The 22,457-nt window shown below is 46.3% G+C and overlaps 1 protein-coding gene across 1 annotated transcript in view; it reads right to left on the bottom strand.

The window, feature by feature from the left end:
• The window catches only part of AFG3L2 (AFG3 like matrix AAA peptidase subunit 2), a 33,062-nt gene extending 11,609 nt beyond the window's left edge, over window positions 1-21,453 (bottom strand). Inside the window, exons 1-12 of the mRNA XM_060200648.1 lie at window positions 21,136-21,453; window positions 16,260-16,359; window positions 15,789-15,866; window positions 15,116-15,222; window positions 14,808-14,960; window positions 14,109-14,183; window positions 9,423-9,547; window positions 5,938-6,211; window positions 3,561-3,698; window positions 2,621-2,774; window positions 482-589; window positions 253-378 (exon numbers count right to left, since the gene is read on the bottom strand). Coding sequence (XP_060056631.1) covers window positions 253-378; window positions 482-589; window positions 2,621-2,774; window positions 3,561-3,698; window positions 5,938-6,211; window positions 9,423-9,547; window positions 14,109-14,183; window positions 14,808-14,960; window positions 15,116-15,222; window positions 15,789-15,866; window positions 16,260-16,359; window positions 21,136-21,255 — 1,558 coding nt within the window. The 5' untranslated portion in view covers window positions 21,256-21,453. The remainder of the gene's footprint in view (window positions 1-252; window positions 379-481; window positions 590-2,620; window positions 2,775-3,560; window positions 3,699-5,937; window positions 6,212-9,422; window positions 9,548-14,108; window positions 14,184-14,807; window positions 14,961-15,115; window positions 15,223-15,788; window positions 15,867-16,259; window positions 16,360-21,135) is intronic.
• Window positions 21,454-22,457: the final 1,004 nt, after the last annotated feature.

Here is a 22,457-nt window from a genome sequence, read left to right as displayed (position 1 = left end):
TTCAGTCATAATTTGAATGCATGGAATCATGAGCTCTTTCTACAACACAGTATAAAAAAAATTAAAAGTTATTTATCTTATTGATGGCATATAAGACAGAAGTCAGCTTCCCTCCACACAGGCAGCAGCGGGGAGCAGACTGGAGCCTCCTGCAGACTCATCTTGTACTCTTAGCAACCTGAGCTGGTCTCTGGTAACTGCCACTGATTTCAAGAGCTTAAGAGGACAGAAGCTTGGTTAAGTCCCACTCACCTGAAAACCCTGGAGTTAAGGATGCAAGTTTCCTAGCCAGTTTCTCCTTTTCTAGGGCACTGTCCAGTTTTAGTGGTCTGAGGTGAACTTTGAAAATAGAGGCTCTTCCTTTAATGTCCGGTGGTCCTTGAGAAATCATTTTTAAGAAGGAAAAAAAAAAAAAACACAGTGAAACCATTATATTTCTCTTCATAAGAACTGTACTGAACCCATGGAAACATCATCTCACCAATGAAGATCTGCCGGTCAAAGCGCCCTGGTCTCAGCAACGCAGGGTCTAGGATATCTGGTCTATTGGTGCCTGCCAAAATGACTACATTTGTTGTTGTGTTAAAACCTGCAAAGACAAGAGCAGAAGCAATCATTATTAAGTGATGTGTGGCAGCAAGCAACAGTGTTGTCAGTGAAAATATAGCAGCACTATTAATACACGGCTGTGATAACACACTGCTTCAGCTGCAGCTAGTCGGGTTCCGGACATAGTGATGGAGTAGCACACAGGACAGGCAGAAGAGAATTTCCAGGCTTGATCTCTGGCACCAATAGCCAGAGTTGAGTCACACTTGGGTTAAAATAAAATAAACAACAATGCTTAACAAAACAAAAAAACTTCCTACCAATCTGGAGGTAGTGTTTCTTAAGCCACAAACTTAAATGATGCTCCTTCTATTCCTCATGCCCGCAGTGACCAGAATCACTCTAGGATGCCGCAGACACATGTAAGTATGGCTGTAGCAGCAGACAACACACAGATGGTTGGTAGTAGCCTGTGTCTAGACAGCCTACTGTGCCGATCCCAGACAGCGTATGCTCAGTTCATGTGGCTGTGCGACAATTAATTAAGAGGCATGCACTGTTTTGTAGACTTGATGCTTTTGTATAGAGAGTATAAACGTGACTGTTACTGGGCACTGGGAAAGTAAAGTGTATATATATATATATATATATATATATATATATATATATATATATATCGGCTTGCTTTATTGTGCTGTCTGGAATTCTGGAATTGAGCCTACAGTATTTCCAAGGTATGCTTACGTAAAATTAATGATTTAAGATGAATACCGCATGGGGTAGATAGCACAGTGCTTATGCAAACCGACTCTCATGCCTGAGGCTCCAAGGTCCCAGGCTTAGTCCCCCACACCATCATAAGCTAGAGCTGAGCAGTGCTCTGGTAAAAATAATAATAATAATAATGAAAAAATAAATAGAAAATAAGAAATCAATACTCCAAAGGCAAATAAGCAATTATTTTAATTCATTTCACTAGAAGTTTAGACTGTATTGCCAATTTTCAAAATGTTTTCAATTCAGTCAGATTAAATGTGCACACTGATCTGTCTGTCAGGACGCACGCAGTCACAGGACCATCCAGTGCAGATCTGAAGACGTGGATCAGCCTCCATCTCCAAGCTGTTCTCCAGCTTCACTCGCCGGGCTTGTCGGCCACTTGCCGTGTCAGTGACAGGACCTTCGCTCCCAGCACGCTGGCAGTAGTCTTCTCCCATGTGCCTACACTGGAGCAGGGAGTCAGCCCCTTTCTTATGATTGACGTAGTAATGGGACACACCAGTGGACACTTGGCACTGGGGGCTGGGCAGTGGCGCACACAGCACCATGCGCGAGGACACACGCAAGACCCGGGTTCGAGCCCCTGCTTCCCACCTGTATCAGGGATGCTTCTCTAATGATGAAGCAGGTCAGCAGGTGCCTATCTTTCTCCCTCTCTATGTCCTCTTCTCCTCTCAATTTCTCTCTGTTCTGTCAAATAAAACAGGAAGAAAAAAAAAGGGAAAAAATGGCTACAGTAATGGACTCACAGTGCCAGCCCCGAGGCCCAGCAGTAACCCTGGAGACAAAAACAAAACAAAACAAACTAGACCTTGGCGCTGTGCTTCCTTCACTAAGTACACAACAGTCCCCATGGACCTCCACAAGACGGACATGACCACCCTAAGCACTGACTTTCCTACATAGAGAAAAAGCTGACTGACATGGACAGAGTGCTGCTCTCTGGAGAAGAGTGTTTGAAATCTTTTGAATCCACTCCTTTCTAGGCCTGGACTTTCGTGGCACTTCAGAGTCGCAAATGGCTCTGAGAAGGAGACTGATTCTTCTGAGTCACTGAGCCACGTTTTTCCTATCCAATACCACATCAACGTCAACACTGACTTAAGGCAGACTGCCGGGTAAAATGTGCTGCTGCTCTGTGTGTGCGCTGTGAAGGAGCCTTGAGAAAGCACTGTCTGCTTTACAGAAGGCTCTCCTCCGTACTTGATGCCAGCGTAAGGATTCTCATTTTAGGTATTTGTAAAACACCTGGAAAATGCAGTTTAAAATACAAAAAGCCTTGAATGCTCACCATCCATTTCCACAAGCAGTTGATTGAGTGTGTTCTCCTGTTCACTCTGTCCACCAAAGTTCCCTCTTCCTCTCTTCCTCCCCACAGCGTCAATCTCATCAATGAAGAGAATGCAAGGGGCGTTCTTCCGAGCAAGGGCAAATAAATCTCGGACCTGGACAAAGAAATCAATACTAGAGTCGCTTAGCAAGTGAGGCTTGCTTATCCTCCTAAGAAAAAATACGTCAAGTTTATACGTCAAAGGAAGCCAGTCTTTGTGCTTTACACTGTGTAGTAAGCACAGGTTTTAAGAGAAGTAGCAGATATGTAATAAGTACAAACAACTCAGACGACCGATACAAGGTAAGAAAATATTTATAGGAGTCGGGCGGTAGCGCAGCGGGTTAAGCGCAGGTGGCGCAAAGCACAAGGACCAGCATAAGGATCCCGGTTCGAACCCCGGCTCCCCACTTGCAGGGGTGTCGCTTCCCAGGCGGTGAAGCAGGTCTGCAGGTGTCTGTCTTTCTCTCCCCCTCTCTGTCTTCCCCTCCTCTCTCCATTTCTCTCTGTCCAATCCAACGACAACATCAACAACAACTACAACAATAATTAAAAAAAAAACAAGGGCAACAAAAGGGAATAAATAAATATTAGAAAAGGAAAATATTTGCACTAGGGCCCTAGTCCCCGCGTGCAGGGAGAAAGCTTTGCAAGTGGCGAACCAGCGCCAGTGTCTCTCTCTCTCCCTCTCAATTTCTGTCTCTACCCAAAAAACACAGATAATAATATTTTTAAGCATTTGTTAAAAAAACACTTATATAATCCTATATATTATTGTAAAACAAACTACTGTATATGAAACATCACTAACAGGACATCTTTATCAACTGGGAGTAGGGGTGGGGGTGGTGCCTGGTGATGGGGAGGCGGAAGCTACCCTATTAGAGTAAAGAAGACTTACTCTGGCTGGACCCACACCGACAAACATCTCCAAGAACTCAGATCCACTAACAGTAATGAAAGGGACATTGGCTTCTCCAGCGGTGGCCTTAGCCAGTAGCGTTTTCCCAGTGCCGGGAGGACCAGTGAGAATGGCACCCTTCAGATATGAAACAGATATATGCAATTAGAATTTCAGAAAATTAAATAATATATCCATAAATAACTCCAAGGTATACACCTGTCTATGAATTTTATTGGTAAACACAAAATGTTTCTTAAACATTTCAATTATGATAGGACACATTTGTTAGTAACAGGAGTAAGAAAGGGATTCTTCTTTTGTAAAGATTTTATTCATTTATTAATGAGAAACACAGGAGGAGAGAGAAAAAGCCAGACATCACTCTGCTGCATGTGCTGCCAGGGATTGAACTCAGGACCTCATGCTTGAAGTCCGTTTGATGCCTTATCCACTGTGCCACCTCCTGGACCACAGAAGAAAGGGATTCTTACATCAGTCGGAGGTAGCGCAGAGGTAGAAAGGAGCACTAGCGTGCTAAGGTCCCGAGTTCAAGCTCCAGCACTTCCTACGCCAGCGTGATGCTTCTCATTCTTTTTTTTCTCCCCCCTTGTTGCCCTTGTTGTTTATCGTCATTGTTGTTACTGCTGTGGCTGTTGCTGGACAGGACAGAGAGAAATGGAGAGAGGAGGGGAAGACAGAGGGGGAGAGAAAGACAGACACCTGCAGACCTGCTTCACCGCTTGTGAAGTGACCCCCCCCTGCAGGTGGGGAGCCAGGGGCTCCAACAGGGATTCTTGCGCCTGTCCTTGCGCTTTGTGCCACGTGCACTTAACCTACTGCGCTGCCCCCCACCCCCTTTTTACGATAAAGAGAGGCGCAGAGAGAAAGAGAGAGAGACTGAGAGAGAGAAATAGCACAGCAGTGAAGCTTCCTTCAGTGTGGTGGGGCTGGACTCAATCCCGGGTCGGGCACGGCAAAGGCAGCACACCATCCAAGGGTGCTATTTCACCATCCCCAAAATGAATCTTTCCAAAAAGATTATTTGAAATTTTTGTTTTAAAGAATTTGGTAATGATCTCAAATCTTGGAGCTAGCAGACAGTTCACCCAGTGAAGGACAACTTTTTCCATGCACAAGGCCTCAGTTCAAGCCCCTGGACCACACAGGAGGACCATGCACAGAAGCAGCTCCGCAAACAGCAGAACTCAGGTCTCATTAAGGAGACACAAACACCACACTCACACTCTACATTTTGCTTATTTTCTTCCCTTTGAAGCTACACAAATGAAATAAAAATCTAATAGCCAGTAATAAACTTATTTAAAAGAAAAATGTGTTTGCTCACATGCATTATTTACATGGTGGAATTACCTAGATAAATGAACAAGTGCTAATCAAAACAGCTGTAAAGTTTAAAAAATAACTTTTATCCAGACAGGCAGGACATAAAACTTTTAAAAATGCTAGTTTGGGCCAAACAGCTCACCTGGATAGTATACTGCATTGCTATTTGCAGGCCCCAGGTTCAAATCTGGCCCCCACTGCACTGAAGGAAGCTGCAGTGCTGTGGTCTTGTTCCCCACCTCCACCCACTCTCTCTGTTTAAAAGTCAGTTCAGAGCAGCGAAGTCTGGTGAGGACCAAAAATGGTGATAACTCCCTTTATGAAAGACTCCTCTGATGTAAACTCTATTAAAGGATTCTTAAAAGATATAAATCACACGCACGCACGCACACACATACACACACACACACACACAAATATAATAAATCATGTACTTAATGACTAAGCCTATTCCTAGGAATATAAAAATCACTAAGGCAGGGCTGGGTAGTGGTGCACCTGGTTGAGTGCATGTGTCACAGTGCTCAAGGTCCCGGGTTCACGCCCCAGTGGCCCCTGCTGGGAGAAAGCTTTGCAAGTGGTGAGGTAGTGCTGCAGCTGTCTGTTTCTCTCCCTCTTTACCTCCCCCTTCCTCTCTGCATCTGATGATCTCAGTGCCAGGCCCAGTCCCGTTATCCTTGTTGAGAGGGGGAGCTGGCTAGAACAGAGGGGGATAGACTCAGGGTGTTACGGCTGCTAAGAGCTGGGATGTCTGACTCAGACTTGAGAGAGAAGAACCGTGAACTGGGAAAGGCTGCCATGAAGGAAGCGCACAGCTCAGTTCAGAAACATACAGACGACATGCAAAGACACAGTCACACAGAACAAACGACCCAAAGCGACTTGAGCTAAGCGACTACTAATTAAACAGAGGAGGCAAGGAAAACCCACCACTTGGCAATAAGTAATGAAACATCCGAGACAGAGAAACACTTTATCAATAGAGTTTTAAGTTAACGAACTGAAAACAACCATCTGAGAGCTGGCGTACCTTTGGAATCTTTGCTCCTAGATCTTGATACTGCTTTGGGTTTTTCAGGAAATTTACAAATTCCATTATCTCTAGTTTGGCCTCCTCGCAGCCAGCCACATCTTTGAATTTCACGTCTATTTCATCCTTCAGGACCTTGGCAGTGGTTTCTCCAACACTGAAGAGTCCTCCCATCCCTCGGCCAGCCCGACCAATGCCGGCAGGCCCCCTTCGGATGGTGTAGAGTAAGAAGGCGATGATGAGCACCGTGGGCAGCATGCTCAGGAGAAACGAGCTAGAGGGAGCCACACACAGAGTGAACGGTTGGCAAGGCTGACTCCGGCTCTGGACTGCTCTGGCAAGGCAACTCTTTTTGACAACTGCTGATACACAGATGCATCTATCTTCTATTTTTTCCCCCTTGCTTCACCGTGCACAAAGCTTCCCACCTTTGAGTAGGGGCTTGAAGCCAAGTCCTTGCACAGGGCGACATGCGTGCTCAGCCGGGTGTGCCGGCACCCAGCCCCCAATGTGTCTTCTGTGTTTAAAGAAGCTGGATATTCTAATATTTATCAGAAGCCCATGAAGACTACTAGTATGTCAATGATCAAGAAAAGACTATGACAAAGGACCAAAGTAAAAAGAGCCGGCAACATGTATAATGTCTACTGATAAGACTGAGCCCCCAAAAGAGCTGAGTTTGGACTCCGGGAGCCGATGACCAGGAACTGAACCCACCCCTCTCCTTGGCGCGTGCCCGGGGCCTATGGTGAGACCTGGATAGCCTGCCATCCTCCATCAGCACCTATGTAAAAAGCAGCCATGAGCGACAACGCTGAAGTTATTTCTTTTTAGAGAGTGAAAGACGGAAGAGCAAGGAGGCCACTCCAGCGCCCTCCACCGCTCTCCCTCCAGCACTCTGCTGCGCTAGCCCGAGGCGGGAGCCCAGCTCAGTCTCTGGGTTTAGCTTAGCTAAAAGATGCTCCAGCACCAGGCTCACCACTGGAGCTCAGTTCTGGCCCTGGGAATCCACCACTCCTGAACGCCACACCTGCACACCTGCTTCGTCCATTCCCCTCCCCCCACAGGTAGAGCGAAGGCTTGAAGCTGGGCCCTTGAGCACCATGATAGGTGTGCTCAACTGCGTGCACCACCACCACCTGGCCCCCAATAAAGTTAATTTCAACACCACTATAAGCTCAGATGTACATCTACACAAGGTAAAATGCAATGTAGTCAAGTTATTCTAAGAGTAATCTGACTCTAAGCCTTGCACATAGTTTAGGTTAAAAAGATAACACGGGGAGTCAGGCGGAAGCGCAGCGGGTTAAGCACACGAGGACCCCGGTTCGAGCCCCCGGCTCCCCACCTGCAGGGGAGTCGCTTCCCAGGCGGTGCAGCAGGTCTGCAGGTGTCTGTCTGTCTCTCCCCGTCTGTCTCCCCTCCTCTCTCCATTTCTCTCTGTCCTATCCAACAACGACAACAACAATAACAACAACAACAACTACAAAAATTTAAAAAGGGCAACAAAAGGGAAGATAAATAAATAAAAAAGAAAAATTAAAAAGAAAAAACCCAGGATTTACTTTCTAGTTTTTCATCACAAAAAGTTTAAATGCTGCTATAACAGAACAAAAACCGTGAAAAATTTATCTTTGCTTATTCTGCATAAAAACAACATTAGGGAGTCCGGTGGTAGAGCAACGGGTTAAGCGCACATAGCGTGAAGCTCAAGAGCCAGCTGAAGAAACCCGGTTCGAGCCCCCGGCTCCCCACTTGCAGGGGAGTCGCTTCACAGGCGGTAAAGCAGGTCTGCAGGTGTCTGTCTTTCTCTCCCCCTCTCTGTCTTCCCCTCCTCTCTCCATTTCTCTCTGTCCTATCCAACAATGATGACATCAATAACAACAACAATAATAACTACAACAATAAAACAACAAGGGCAACAAAAGAGAACAAATAACTATTTTTTAAAAAAGTAACCTCTAAGGTAAGAAATAATTTTGCAGAGAAAGGAAAATTACTTTTAAACCTTGGAATACTCTGTAAAATAAAAATGTAATAGTTAAAAAGGTGTGAATGGGGGAGTCAGGCAGTAGCACAGCGGGTTAAGTGCAGATGGCACAAAGCGCAAGGACCAGCATAAGAATCCCGGTTCAAGCCCCCGGCTCCCCACCTGCAGAGGAGTCGTTTCACAGGCAGTGAAGCAGGTCTGCAGGGGCCTGTCTTTCTCTCCCCCTCTGTCTTCCCCTCCTCTCTCCATTTCTATCTGTCCTATCCAACAATGACGACATCAATAACAACAAGAGTAATAACTACAACAATATAATAAGGGCAACAAAAGTGAATATTTTATATAAAAGTGAATATAATTAATTAAAGTGAATATAATTAATTAAATATAAAAGTGAATAAATATTTTTAATTTTTTTTTAAAAATTAAAAAAAAAAAGGTGTGAATGTCACTCTTTAACACCAAGAGAGAAATTGCACTGGACACTCGGTTTCTGCTTAATCAAGATAAATGCGGTGAAGAAGTATAACAATGTTTTATTTTCCCCGAGCTTCCCACATACACAATTTTACCACCCCGATTACTTTTGCCTTCTGATAGTGAGACAGTCACAGCGCTCCCATGTGGTGCTGGGAATTGAACCCGGGCCTTACACACGCCAAGTTCACCCAACCTATCTCTCTGGTCCAATAACCAAGGTTTCTGTACAGTCTTCCTGATTCTAAAGTCCTTATCTCTAATGATGGGGTGGTCTCTCTATCTCTTAGTAAAGGTTTTCTTTTCTTTCTTTTTTTATATTTTTCTATATGTATTTATTTTCCCTTGTTACCCTTTTTTATTTTGTTGTAGTTATTATTGTTATTGATGTCATCATTGTTGGATAGGACAGAGAGCAATGGAGAGAGGAGGGGAAGACAGAGAGGAGAAGAGAAAGTTAGACACCTGCAGACCTGCTTCACCGCCTGTGAAGCGACTCCCCTGCAGGTGGGGAGCCAGGAGCTCGAACCGGGATCCGTATGCTGGTCCTTGCGCTTTGCGCCAGGTGCGTTTAACCCGCTGTGCTATCGCTCAACCCCCAGTAAAGGTTTTCACAAGAGGAAACTATTAGCTTTAACAGACACAGAGGGTCCGAGTGCCCTTCTCAAGTAACTTTAATTCAAAATAATCAGTGCGTCAAAGAGGTGTGTCTGGAGGCAGCCTGCCGTCCACTCCATCATTTCTATTGGTGTTACAACACTCCAGACAAAGTGAGCAAGGCCTTGAGAGCCTAACATGTGACTTGCCACCTGAGCATCTTCAATATTTGTGTTCTCACTGCTTTTTTTTTTTTTTTAAAGACAGAAAGATAGATAGACACAAGGGGCAGAAAGATAGGAAGATACCACATCACCAAACCTCCCTACATTGGAGACTGGGCACAAACCTGGGTCATGAGCATAACAAAGCAAGTGCACCACCCACGTGAGCTACCCTGCGGCTTCTCATTGCTTCTTACCCATCACTTTCAGTAATGTAGACAACAGGGACTCGATTCTCCCCTTCTATGCCTAATTCTTGTTGTAAAGTTTCCAGATTTCGCTCAAAGGTGTCCACACTGCCAATGTTAAACCAGACGTATTGCTATAAAACAACAACAAAAAAATATTCTAAGAAGGAAGGAGGAACATTGGGTTCACTGTCCTGATAAATTCTCAAAAATACTAAACATCTATAAATGAAAAAGCACTCCCCACCCCAAATGGGGAAAATAAAGACTGCTTTTAAGGACACAGTGTTCAAGTTTCACTCAGGAAGGGTAACTGGCAGCCTCTGGTGACTAAGTAGTTCTTTCAGTGGTTTTCAAATCGTATAAATGCAAAGGAATAAAATATGGCTTTCAAAAGACAGTGCTTTTCACAGATGATGCGTTCTCTTCCTCTCCTGCATTTCCAAAGTATCTCATAACTGCCCATTCCCAAGCTAAAAATGAATATGACACAGTAAGAAAAGTTTCTCAAGAACTTATTCCCAGAGAGTACTCTAAGCACTTTATATACACTAACTCATTCAATCTTCAGAACCAACCTAAAAACTCCCACCTTCTGCATCCCATAAGGAATTTTGGTCGGGGCCGGGCCGTAGTGCACTGGGTTAAGCACACACAGTACAAAGTGTAAGGATCCCTGTTCGAGCCCCCAGCTCCCCACCTACAGGGGGGTAGCTTCACGAGAGGTGAAGCAGGTCTGCAGGTGTCTATCTCCCTCTCTCCCTCCCCCCTCGTCTCTCAATTTCTCTCTGTCCTATCCAATAAAATGGCGGCCAGGAGCAGTGGATTTGGAGTGCTGACACTGATCCCCAGGGATAATCCTAGAGGAAGACAAAACAAAACAAAAAGAATTTTGGTCAGAGGCCAAGTGGTGGTGCACATGTTACAATACACAAGGACCCAACCCCTAACTGCAGGAGGAAAGTTTTACAAGTGGTGAAGCAGGGTTGCAGGTGTCTCTCTCCCTCTCAATTTCTGGCTGGCTCTACCCAATAAAGATAGTAATAGTAAAAATATAAGGAAAAAAAAATACAACAAGGGCAAAAAAAAAAAAAAAAGGTGGAAAATGTCCTCCAGGGGCAGTAGATTCATGGTGCAGGCACTGAGCCCCAGCAATAACCCTGGAGGAGAAAAAAAAAAAAAAAGGACTTTGGTCCATAGTCCCAGAGGAATAAAGAATAAGAAGTTTCCAATGGAGGGGATGGGGCATGGAACTCTGGTGGTGGGAACTGTGTGGAATTGTACCTGTTATCTTACAATCTATTAATCATTAACTCAGTAATAGAAAGTCAAAAAAAGAAAAAGTACAATGAAGAGCCCCTACATTAACTAAACACAGAGCGAACGTTTACCTAGTTCTAGGTTTTGTTTCATAAACAGTGCTTTAGAGAGCATTGTTGTGTACACATCCTTATATTACTGAATATTAGATATGCATTGTGAATATATATATATTCACATATATATAAACATATATATGTTTGATTATTTTCCTAGGCTGTAGTCCTAAAAGTCTGAAATTACTAGGGACCTTTTTTGCTTTTCACAATGTGGCCCTGAGGAATGAACTCAGGGCCTTGCCTATGTGCAACACTGCTGAGTTGTGTACTCCCAGAGTACAACTGTCTCATTTCCACTGTTGTTTTTGTCTAGAGTCAGAAAGACAGAGGGAGAGGGGAGAGAGGGGCCACCACAGCATCACTCCACCACTACGGAGTGTCCCCATCACCATCCGCGGCGCTCCTGTGTGTGCTGCGAGGGTTACCACACCAGGCCCCACACACGGGAGCGGGGCAGACAGGGGGAACAGAGAGGTCATGTTATCAAATATACAAAAGAGAAATTTTATCAAAAGTCAGCAGTATAGACCATGCGTGTGACTTTTTTTTAGGAATCTCACCTAAAGTGAAGGTGAAGAGGAGGAACCAGCAGTAAGGAGCTGACAAAAACCCAGGAAAAGGGAAAATCCATCCTGTAATCTCATTTTTCCCAAGATTTCCCCAGACACACAACAAAAATGGTTATATCTAAAGAACTAGAAAACTAGGCATCCCCAATCTCCAAATGTACTGTTTCACATCCCATGTAGCATGTCTGTTAATGTTGGCAGCTAGGGAAAAGTGCTAAAAAAAACTGAACTATTTCTACCCCTACATAAATCCACCTGACAAATGGGCATGCTATTACTCCATACTAAAGGGCTGTCAACGAAGTGTTCACTCCTCTCCCACAGAGTTCTAAGAAACTGTTTCTTTATAACCTGTGTCCCCAGTCTCTATCTTACTCCAGTCTGTGGGAAGGTACACACTACTGGGTGAGCTATCTCCTGGCCCTGTGTGTGTAGTACACTTGCTTTTCTTTTCTTTTTTCTCTTTGGTTGCTTATTTTATCATTTTTGTTGAATAAGAGATGGGGAAGACAGAGAGGCGAGAAAGACAGACACCTGCAGACCTGCTTCACCGCTTGTGAACAACCCCCCTGCAGGTGGGGAGCCAGGCCTCAAACCGGGATCCTTACACCAGTCCTTGTGCTTTGTGCCACATGTGCTTAACCCACCGCGCTACCACCCGGCCCCCTGTACTGTACTTTCTAAGTCACTGATACACGCAAACACACCCCCCTCTTGAAAGGGAATGCTGAGTCAGAGAGAGAGCTCAGCCAGTAGGGTATGTCCTTTACCATGTACATGGCTTAGATTCAAACCCTGGACCTCACGGAATTGTGATGGCATCAGGGAAACTCTGGTGCTAAGGGTCTATTTGAATGAAAAGGGGTCTAGGAGATGGTTCACTTTACCATGTTCAAGGACTTGACTTTAAGGCCTTGGGTACCATATGGAAGCACCAAGCACAGGAGAAGCTCCAGGACTAGCGGGGCATTGCTCGTCTATCTCTCCTTCTCTATCTAGAAAAAAGAAAAACCAAGTGGCCCAGGTTGAGTGAAATCACGAATGTGCATGGCTTTGGTTCTACCAAAATAAAAAAGGGAGGGGGGAATGAATGCTAATTTAACAATAGGAAAAAAAAATGTCAGAAATGACTGAAAGAGCAGAACCATGACTGTGTATGTTCTTCTATTTCCTAATATCTTATCAAAAAGACGGTCAGTTCTAGCTTTCCTTAACTGTTGCGGCCTGGCAGAATAGCCAGGAAATGACTAAAACAGATCATCCCTGGAGAGAAGAGAGAAAGCCAGGTGGGGAGCACAGAGACGGCAGGACACTGAGGAGGGAGGGGGTGGCCAGGCGTTTGGTCTGGGAGGGAGCCTCAACAATCATCCTCGAGAGATGCTAGGCCAGGGCTCAAACTAGCTGGACAGAACATAACTTTATACAAATGGCTTCCCTGCCACAGGTGCAATTCCATTGTTCCTGGGAAGGCTTTTTCATCTTTTGTTTTTAAGTTCAGATGGTGGAGGGGAGTGGGAGAGATGCCACCCAAGTGGAGCTTCTCTGGGTGCCAGTACTCCCACACGGTGTCAGGGTTTGAACCTGGGCCCTGTGCAGGGTAAAGCATGTGCTCTACCAGGTGAGCTGCCCCCTTACCCGAAAATTTTTATGTATATGAGTGAAAAAAAAAAATTCAATTGGATAGCGCACTGCTTTGCACCATGTACAACCCAGGTTTGAGTTTGGCCCCAGCACACTGAAGGAAGTTTTGGTCTCTTTCAGTCTCTCCTCTGCCTCTCCATATATCAGTATAAATATAAATATATCTATGTCTTTCGTATGAGAAAGTGTGACTCAGGTCTATAATTCCTGTACTTTACCAGTTGATCACTTTCCCTGGTACAAACTATTTTTAAAACAGGAAAAGAAGTGAAAATTTGAATATACCCAAAAGGCTTGGGAAGGATATAGTCAGACTGTTTCCTAAAATCATTTGGAAAAAAGCTGTCTCAAGATGTAACAAGACAGCTGCAGGTGTCTCTCCCCCTCTCTCCCTCTCAATCTCCCCCTTCCTCTCAATTTCTGGCTATCTCTATCAAATAAGTAAATAAAGATAAATTTTAAAAAATGTTAACAAGACACAGCAATTCAGATTTTAATATTCCCCCAACTGTTTTCTCAATTTTGAAAAACCACGTGCTAGAGTAAACTAGAATTCCACTCAGTTTCCTAGGTAATATAGCCAAAATAACTACCAAATCAAGACAAAAATCCACTGACCCAATCAGTCCTCATCACAGTGAATATACACACAACATTCACGTTCTCACAACAAATACACACACAACATTCATGTTCTCACAACAAATACACACACAACATTCACGTTCTCACAACAAATACACACACAACATTCATGTTCTCACAACAAATACACACACAACATTCACGTTCTCACAACAAATACACACACAACATTCACATTCTCACAACAAATACACAGACAACATTCATGTTCTCACAACAAATACACACACAACATTCATGTTCTCACAACAAATACACACACAACATTCATGTTCTCTCAGCAAATATACACACAACATCCATGTTCTCACAGCACATATACACACAACATTTACGTTCTCAGCCGTGACGGTGAGGAGCACGAGTGCTGACCTGACGACCGTGGTCTGTCTGGTGTGAGGCAGGGTTTGCTTGTCCGCGCTCAATCTGAAAATGTCTGTCTAACTCATGTTACAACTTACCCCATCAACAGGAGTTTTCCCTGGTGTAAAAGTCACACGAACAAAACGCTTGTTGACAACTTCCAGTCTATCTACCTGAAATTGTAAACATTTAGATATAAATTTGCAGAAGACTTGAGATACCCCTTAAACTCACTTAACATGCACAAGCTACTTCAGACACAAAGAAGGACGACAGAAACAGAAGGATGCCCGTGTTCCCTCTGGCGGCACGAGAAATAAAGCTTCACGGACACCTGAAGTTACCGACCAGATCCCTCCCCAGAGGTGGCCACACTGCTTTGCCACTTATGAAGCTTCCCCCTACAGGTGTGGGCCAGAGGCTTGAAGCCGGGTCCTTGCCCATGGTAACATGTGCTCTTAACCAGGTGTGTCACCACCTCTTGGCCTCCATCTCTGTCTTCTTCCTCTCCCCTCCCCTTCCCTCCTCTCCCCTCCCCTCCCTCTCCCTGAATATCTACATGAAAAAGGAGCCCAGATAGTGAAATTAACTATTCAGAGTCCTGGCTCCATACACGTGTGTGTGTGTGTGTGTGTGTGTGTGTGTGTGTGTGTGTATTTTTCCAATCTAATATGAACATAAGTGGTTTCATAGTGGACAGATTTGATTAGCTTGTTGACTGTGTGTCTCTTTATTGTTTTCATCTACTGAACTTCACCTTTGGACCACTATAGCCACCAATTCCATAAAATACTTACCACACCTTTGGAAAGGTAGTTATTGACAAAGTCTTTCCACGTGATCTCTCTCCCAGAGGTCCTGAAGAGGAAGTAGAGCATGACTCCACCCCAAAACACAGCAGTCCAGACAAAGTACATCCTGAATTCCTTGTCATCCCATGGAAAGTCACCCTGGGCAAAGGAGGAGACAGTTTCTGTGAAGAACGAAACGTCACAATCCAATCTATGTGCTATGTTAGACAAGAAATTCTCCCAGCGCCATTAATGACTCCCGACCTTGCCTGAAACCACCCCAAATCCTTGAAACACACAGTTTGGAATCAAACCTTCTGGAATCTAGACCACCAGTGATTATCATCTTTCTTGCCCCCTCGTTTGCCACCACCACCAACTCCTCCTGCTGAAGTACTCGAGGTATTAGATGGCTTTGATTCTGTTCACAAGTAAAAAAACACACAGGGTTTTAGACTTCTCAACAAGGTTTTCATTCATAAAGCTTAATAAAAGACTTACTGCAGAATGCATTATGACAACCAATGAGTTATTCAACAAAGTATTGTAATGTAGGATGACAGAAATACGTAGGAATCAATACAAGATTTGCTAGCACTTTACAATTCTCTTGAAATCTATAGAACTCAACAAGAAGACTATTATACCCATTTTACAGATGAAGAAATTGTAGTTACTTAAACTTGGAGGGAATGGGGACACAGAACTCTGGTGGTGAGGACAGTGCAGAATTGTACTCTTGTTATCTCATAATTTTGTAAGTCAATATTAAATCGTTAATTTAAAAATATATTAAATCAGTAAATCTTAATGATTAAATCATTAATTTAAAAATATATAACAATAAAATAGTACACAGTAGAGACAATGTTATGCTTACATCTTAAGAGCTAAAAAAAAGATTAACCCTTTCCTCTGTTCAGTGAAAATTATCACTATCACATTTCAGGGGAAAGTAACAGCTAGAAATAGTTTTTGAAAATATACCTTTTTTTCCTCCCATAACTTCTTTAGGCTCACTAGCTTTTTTCCCAGTTTTTCCATTAGGAAAGTATTTTTCAAACCCTGTTAGAAAAGGGGGGGAAAAACGCTTTTAATTTATCATGTTTTACATATGTTCTGGTTCTTAAACAGCTAATCTGTCATGAAAAGGCATAAAGTAAGAGTAAGCGTTTATGGAGAACTAAATCTAAGTCTACATGATTTAAAAACCAACAGGTATTAAAGAAAAATCCTCATTTACACGCAATTTTATTACATATGAAAATTTTTAAATGTGAAGGCGCTTATTCTTATCCTTGTAATCAGACAGAAGCTGCAAGTGGAGGATGGTGTTTTAGGAGAAGAAAGCAGCGCGGCTAAACCTCAAACAACATCTCCGCCCCGGCTTAGTCAGCACCTGCTGAAGATATGTCTCTTACCGAGGATGCAGAACACCACAGCAACACCCCGTCCTACCTTTTGGAGGTCGAGAGCAGAATCTCTGATAAGCAGCAATTACATCTGTCAAAAGCGAGTTTCTGGTGCTTGTCCTCTGAGCTGCAGCGTACTGATAAAGCTGCAACACGACACGAGTAAGAGGGTAGGGTTAGACCCAGGGAAAGGACCGAAGAGGCGACTTTCCTTTCCTGACATCACAAAGTAACCCAAGCGTGCTGGTGGTTGCGGTCCAGCACAGGATGACCCCCTGGGAGAGAGGCTAGAGTTACCCCCGGGTCTGTCCCTTCCAGTCAGCAGGCACCGTAAACTAGGACCCAGAAGACAAGAATACGCCAAATCATGTGTAAGAACTGAAGCGTAAGGCGGCCAGGCACTGGCACGCCAGGTTGAGCACACACGTCACCATGCAGGGGGGAAGCAAGTACTGCCGGTGTCTTCCTCTCCCTCTCCCTCTCCCCGTCCTGTCAGATAATGGGCGGTGGGGAATAGCCACCAGAAGCAGTGGATTCATTGTGCAGGTACCCGAGCCTCAGATAACCCTCTGAGAGAGAGAGAAAGATGAAGCCTAAAATGCCAACACATTTACTTTGCATTCATTTGGAACAAGAAAAGCTGCAGCTTCATGCTGATTTTCATCTGCTTATAACTCCTACTACTACATGCAAGTTTATGTGAAATTAAAGAGCAATGTTATTTGTAAACACGCTAAATTTATCCTAGTTTAAAGATAGTAAAACTATGCTCCGAAGCCTGGGAGGTGGTGCGGTAGATGGAGCACCGGACTCAAGACTGTGGTCCAGAGTGCAGTCCCCAGCATCACATATGCCAGTGGTGCTCTGGCTCAATCCCCTCCTCCTCCTCCATCTCACTAACAAATAGGAAATCTTAATAAATAACAGTAATAATAATGAATGCTATGCTCCAGCATCAGCAATAATCCTTTTACTGGTAACAACTGTGCTTTAAAAAAGATTTAATATATTGTCATCCTCAGAGGACCTAGTGGGGGTTGTATTGTTATGTGGAAATGTTATGCATGTACAAAGTATTGTATTTACTGTTGAATGTAAAACATTAATTCCCGAATAAAGAAATTATATATATAATCATCCTAGTGAGAAACCTGGACATGAAAGTAGTCACATTACAGATACAGGTCTGCTCTAAAAATACATGCTGGTGACAAGTTGTAAGTACACTGTAGGTACAGCAAACTGCAATGTAAACAAGACACCTGTTACATTTTTAGTTGCACAATTAAAAAGCCATCAATGACAAGGCCCAGAGATCAAAGTCCACAGAGAAAAGCTCAAGTAGTTCTACGTTTTTGCAAAGTAAAAATTCACTACCATTTTTTTTTGGGGGGGAGGTTAAAGTACAGCGGAGCATCCTGAAAGTGAAATTCACCTGTATTCACACCCATTACAATTTGCCCACCTTCCTCCTTTATGATTAAATGAGAAAAATAAAGCGTCACAAAAATCTTATGAAATCACGTGACATCCGGGAACCAGAGAGACAGCTCACAGGGTAGGGTGCATGTCATGCCATGTAGCCCCCCCCACGTTCAATCTGGACAGACAAGAAATCACATGGATTCACTGAGTATCTACTCTGTCCACGGGACAATCAGAACCAGTCCCCGTCCCTGAGAGACTCAGGTCCTGGGGCAGATGAATCACAGGATGGTGTAACACTTACAAAGAGAGCAAACCGCTAAGAAGAAAAGGAGAGGCAGAAATGGTCACATGCTTACGGGATCTGGGGCTGTCTCCAGCGTGAGGTCTGACTACCAGCTCTGGGATTTTGGTAAAGCTGGAAAGGGAACTTTTTGCATTTCAGCTTTCAGCATCAGTATAGCAGGAGGTAGTCACATACTTATCATGGGAAAACAGTGTTGGCAGGGTTTGGGCAGCGGGTGGCACACCGACTGAGTGCCTGTGTCACCACGCAGACTCGGACTCAAGCCAGTGTCCCCACCTGCAGGGGAGAGGCTTCATGAGCGGTGAAGCAGGGCTGCAGCTCTTTCTCTTTCTCTCGCCCTATCTCCCCCTGCCCTCTCAATTTCTGTCTCTATCTAATAAATGTATTTTTAAAAAGAAAATGGTGTCCTCTAAAATGCTATGAGAGTCAAATCTAGTAACATGTGAAAAAACACTTTTTATTTTTTTTAATATTTATTTATTTATTTTCCCTTTTGTTGCCCTTATTGTTTAACATTGTTGTGGTTATTGATATGGTCGTTGGAAAGGACAGAGAGAAATGAAGAGAGGAGGGGAAGACAGACAGGGGGAGAGAAAGATAGACACCTGCAGACCTGCTTCACCTCCTGTGAAGCGACTCCCCTGCAGGTGGGGAGCCGGGGACTCGAACAGGGATCCTTAAGCCGGTCCCTGTGCTTTGCGCCACATGCGCTTAACCCGCTGCGCCACCGCCCGACCCGCTCAGGTGCTATTTTCAAACTGGTTTGGCCTGCAATGCCCATAGCAAGAATCCCCATCCCTGCACTTAGTGCACGTTGTTTTCTATAAACAAACATCAGTGAACTTTTCTCTTCAGCAGTTCTAAGACACGTCCAGAGTACGATAAGAGGCACAGCCTAGGGCACCTCATTGCAGAGGGTCTCGGTTTACGGCTGACCCTGTGTCCTTTACCACAGCCGCTGACATCCCCAAGAACATCACTGGGAGAACGGTTCTTCTGTCTGTCCTTTACCAGCAACACAAGTGTCATAGAAAAATCCTGCCTATCAGGCGGCCTTGCAGGAAGCACAGAATCGTGCCTTGGCCTCTCCTAGATCTTGAGAGAAGCAGGGAACGTAGGTTACAGATGCCAGTCAATCGGCTGGCGATGTCCGCCAAGGCCGCTTCCTTATACCTCAGCACGGAGGATTCGGGGGGACACGGTGACTCGCAAAAGCAGGCCTTTCCGTTGAGACTCTTGACATAAAAATGCAAACTCACAGGGCAGATTCCTACCAGGCCTTTTACTCCTGAGTCCAGTGCTCGCTGCAGCAAAAGGAGACAGATCAGAGGAGGGGAAGCCAGGAAAAGGGATGCGAGAAACTAACATTACGGGGTCTAGCGCAGGGCAGTATGGAGGAGAGACAGGCTGGAGACAGCCCGTGGAATAAGAAGACAGGGCTCGAATGAAGAAGGTAACTTCCGCAAGGGCACTGGCTGATCCTGGGGTCAAAACCACAATGTTATTTCGCCTCCAAGGGCAGCTGGAGGTACTAAGACTGCAGTTTTTAAAGAACTGGACAAACTGTGCCGCTGGAAAAAGCTGCCGCTGCGTGAGCCCCGGTCCCGTCGGAACACACTCTGGTCACTTGAGAATAAACTGTTCCCACTGCAGGGGGAACAACTGTGCTGACAGCCACCAAGAGAAACGGCCTTGGAGGGCAGGCCTTCTGCCACACACACAAAGGCTCCAAGAGATGAACTGGGAACTGTCACCCGCAACCAACAGCATCTGACATTCCGGGGCCAGAATGCCAGCCGAGCTCATTCAACAGATGGGGAAACGGAGGCCCGGAGAGGCTCGGCCGGTGTCCTCACCATCATCACCCATCACCCATCACCATCACGCTACTGTCAACACGCAGGCACAGCGTCCGTGTTATATATATATTTTTTGACACCTGCAGACCTGCTTCACCGCCTGTGAAGCGACTCCCCTGCAGGTGGGGAGCCGGGGGCTCGAACCGGGATCCTTACTCCGGTCCTTGCGCTTTGCGCCACGTGCGCTTAACCCGCTGAGCTACCGCCCGACTCCCTACAAATTTTTTTTTTTGATCCTTTATTTATTATTGGATAGGGACAGAGAATTTAAATTGGGGGGGGGAAGGGGCCAAGTGCCCCTTTACATCACATGACACTACAATGTCCAAGGACCCAGGTTCGAGCCCCCAGTCCCCACCTGCAGGGGAGAAGCTTTACAAGTGGTGAAGCAGGGCTGCAGGTCTCTCTCTTCCCCTCCCCTCTTGATTTCTGTCTCTAGCCAACAGAAAGTAAATAAACAAAATATTGTTTTTAAAAAAGAGGGAGACAGAGAAGAGACCCGCAGCCCTGCTTCACCATTCATCAAGCTTTTCCCCTGCAGGTGGGGGCCCGGGGGCTCGAACCCGGGTCTCTGCGCATTGTAACCTGTGTGTGCTCAGCCAGGTGCGCCACTGCCTGACCCCCCCCCCTTTTTTCTCTTTTTTAGTTTTAATTTTATTTGTCATTAGACAGAGACAGAGAAATTGAGAGGGGCGGAGGAGTTGGAATGGGAGAGAGAAAAGAGAGACACCCGCAGCCCTGCTTCACTCCTGAAGCTTTCTCCCCGCAGGTGGGGACCCGGGGGCTCGAACCCGGGGCTTTGCACACTGTCATGTGAGCGCTTCAGCAGGTGCACCACCACCTGGCCGCCCCCCCCCCCGCTTCCTTTTTCTTTTTTAATTATACATTTTTTATTGATTTCTTAACGGAGACGGAGAGAAATTAAAAGCAGAGGTAGAATTAGAGAGGGAGAGTCAGAGAGACACCTGCAGACCCGCTTCCTCCCCGCAGGTGGGGCCCAGGGCCTCGAACCCGGGTCCTTACGCACTGTCACGCGTGCCCCCCCCCGCCAGGTGCGCCCCGCCCCCCCGCGAGACCCCCCCCCCCAGTGTCGCGAGAGCAGGTGGCACGAGCGCCGCCGAGGCCGAGGCTTAAGCGGGCCTCGCCCCACGACCGCCAGACCCCGGGGCCGGCCGCCCGCACCACGCACGCGGCCCCTCGCGGGGGAGCTCGCGCCCGACACCCGCCGCGGCGGACGCGCTCAGCACGCAGTGACCTTGACGCGCCGGAAACGGGCCACGGGCGGGAGCCTGGGGGGCGGGGACGCGGGACGGCGGGCGCCCGCCACTCACCGTCCGCAGGCAGGGCCGCCAGCCGGGGCTCCCGCCGCCGCCGCCGGGCACCGACAGCGGAGACAGGCCGCGGGGCCGACAGCCGCCCCGGCCCCACAGCAGCAACCAGCGGTGCGCCATGACCGCCCGCGCGGCCTGCTCGGGCCGGCGGCGCTGCGCAGGCGCGGCTCTGCGGCGGGCGGCCGGCGACGGGCTGACACGGGCCGCCGGATAGTTCGGAGCAGCGGGCGGCGATCCTGCGCTGCGAGCCCGAGGCACAGCGGCGAACCCACGTTCTTGACGCGCGTGCGCGTGCGCGCGCGGCTCCTAACGGCACGGCCCCGCCCCCTGCGTGCTGACGTAAGCTAAGGGGCGGGCCCTCGGGCGCGCCGCTGCGCAGCGCCCCCTCCCGACCAGAACTGGACGTGGAGGGTTTAAGGGGCGGGGCGGGGCGGGGCGGGGTGGTGGCGCACTCGGTGGAGCGCACGTGTTACAAAGTGCATGGAACTGAGTTCGAGCCCCTGGTCCCCACCTGCACGGAGAAAGCTTCATGAGTGGTGAAGCAGGGCAGCAGGTGTCTCTCTTCCTCTCTCCCTATCTCCCCCTACCCTCTATACAATAAATAAAGATAATAATAATTAAAACGTCTAGTTTGGAGTGTGGGAACTAGTGCAAAACGTACTCTGTCTATGCCTTAAAACAAGGACTAAGACACCGAGAGTCATGAGCAAAGCAAAAGATTTACTTATATAAGGGTGCAAGGGTATAAACCAGCAAGCACACCAAAGGCAATCTTCAGAGCCTTTTTATACATTACTGGACATCATATATACACCCCTAAGTCCTAGGAAAGCAATGCCAGTGGGCCAAGTGCAATCTTTTTAAAAAATATATTTATTTATTTTCCCTTTTGTTGCCCTTGTTTAACATTGTTGTGGTTATTGACGTCGTTGTTGTTGGACAGGACAGAGAGAAATGGAGAGAGGAGGGGAAGACAGAGAGGGGGAGAGAAAGACAGACACCTGCAGACCTGCTTCACCGCCTGCAGGTGGGGAGCGGGGACTTGAAAACAGATCCTTACGCAGGTCCTTGCACTTTGTGCTTTTTTTTTTTTTTTTTTTTTTTTACTGGACATGGGAACAAACTGTCCTCTTCCCCTTCGGTGAGAGGGAATTGGCTCACAATCAAACCACATTCAGGAAAAGGGGATGGGGGACTATAGTGGGACAGGAAGTGCAAGGAAGGGGATTCTGGCCAGGACAATGTGGCTCTACTGGGAAAGACAGATTGAGGAAGGGGCTGGGAATTCTAAGCTAACTTTGAAGGAAAACAAGGCATGGTTG

Source organism: Erinaceus europaeus, chromosome 10 (genome assembly GCF_950295315.1).
Source record: "Erinaceus europaeus chromosome 10, mEriEur2.1, whole genome shotgun sequence".
NCBI classification, from domain to species: Eukaryota; Metazoa; Chordata; class Mammalia; order Eulipotyphla; family Erinaceidae; genus Erinaceus; species Erinaceus europaeus.
Note: the sequence above shows the minus strand (reverse complement) of the source record. Positions and strands in the feature narration are given on the sequence as shown.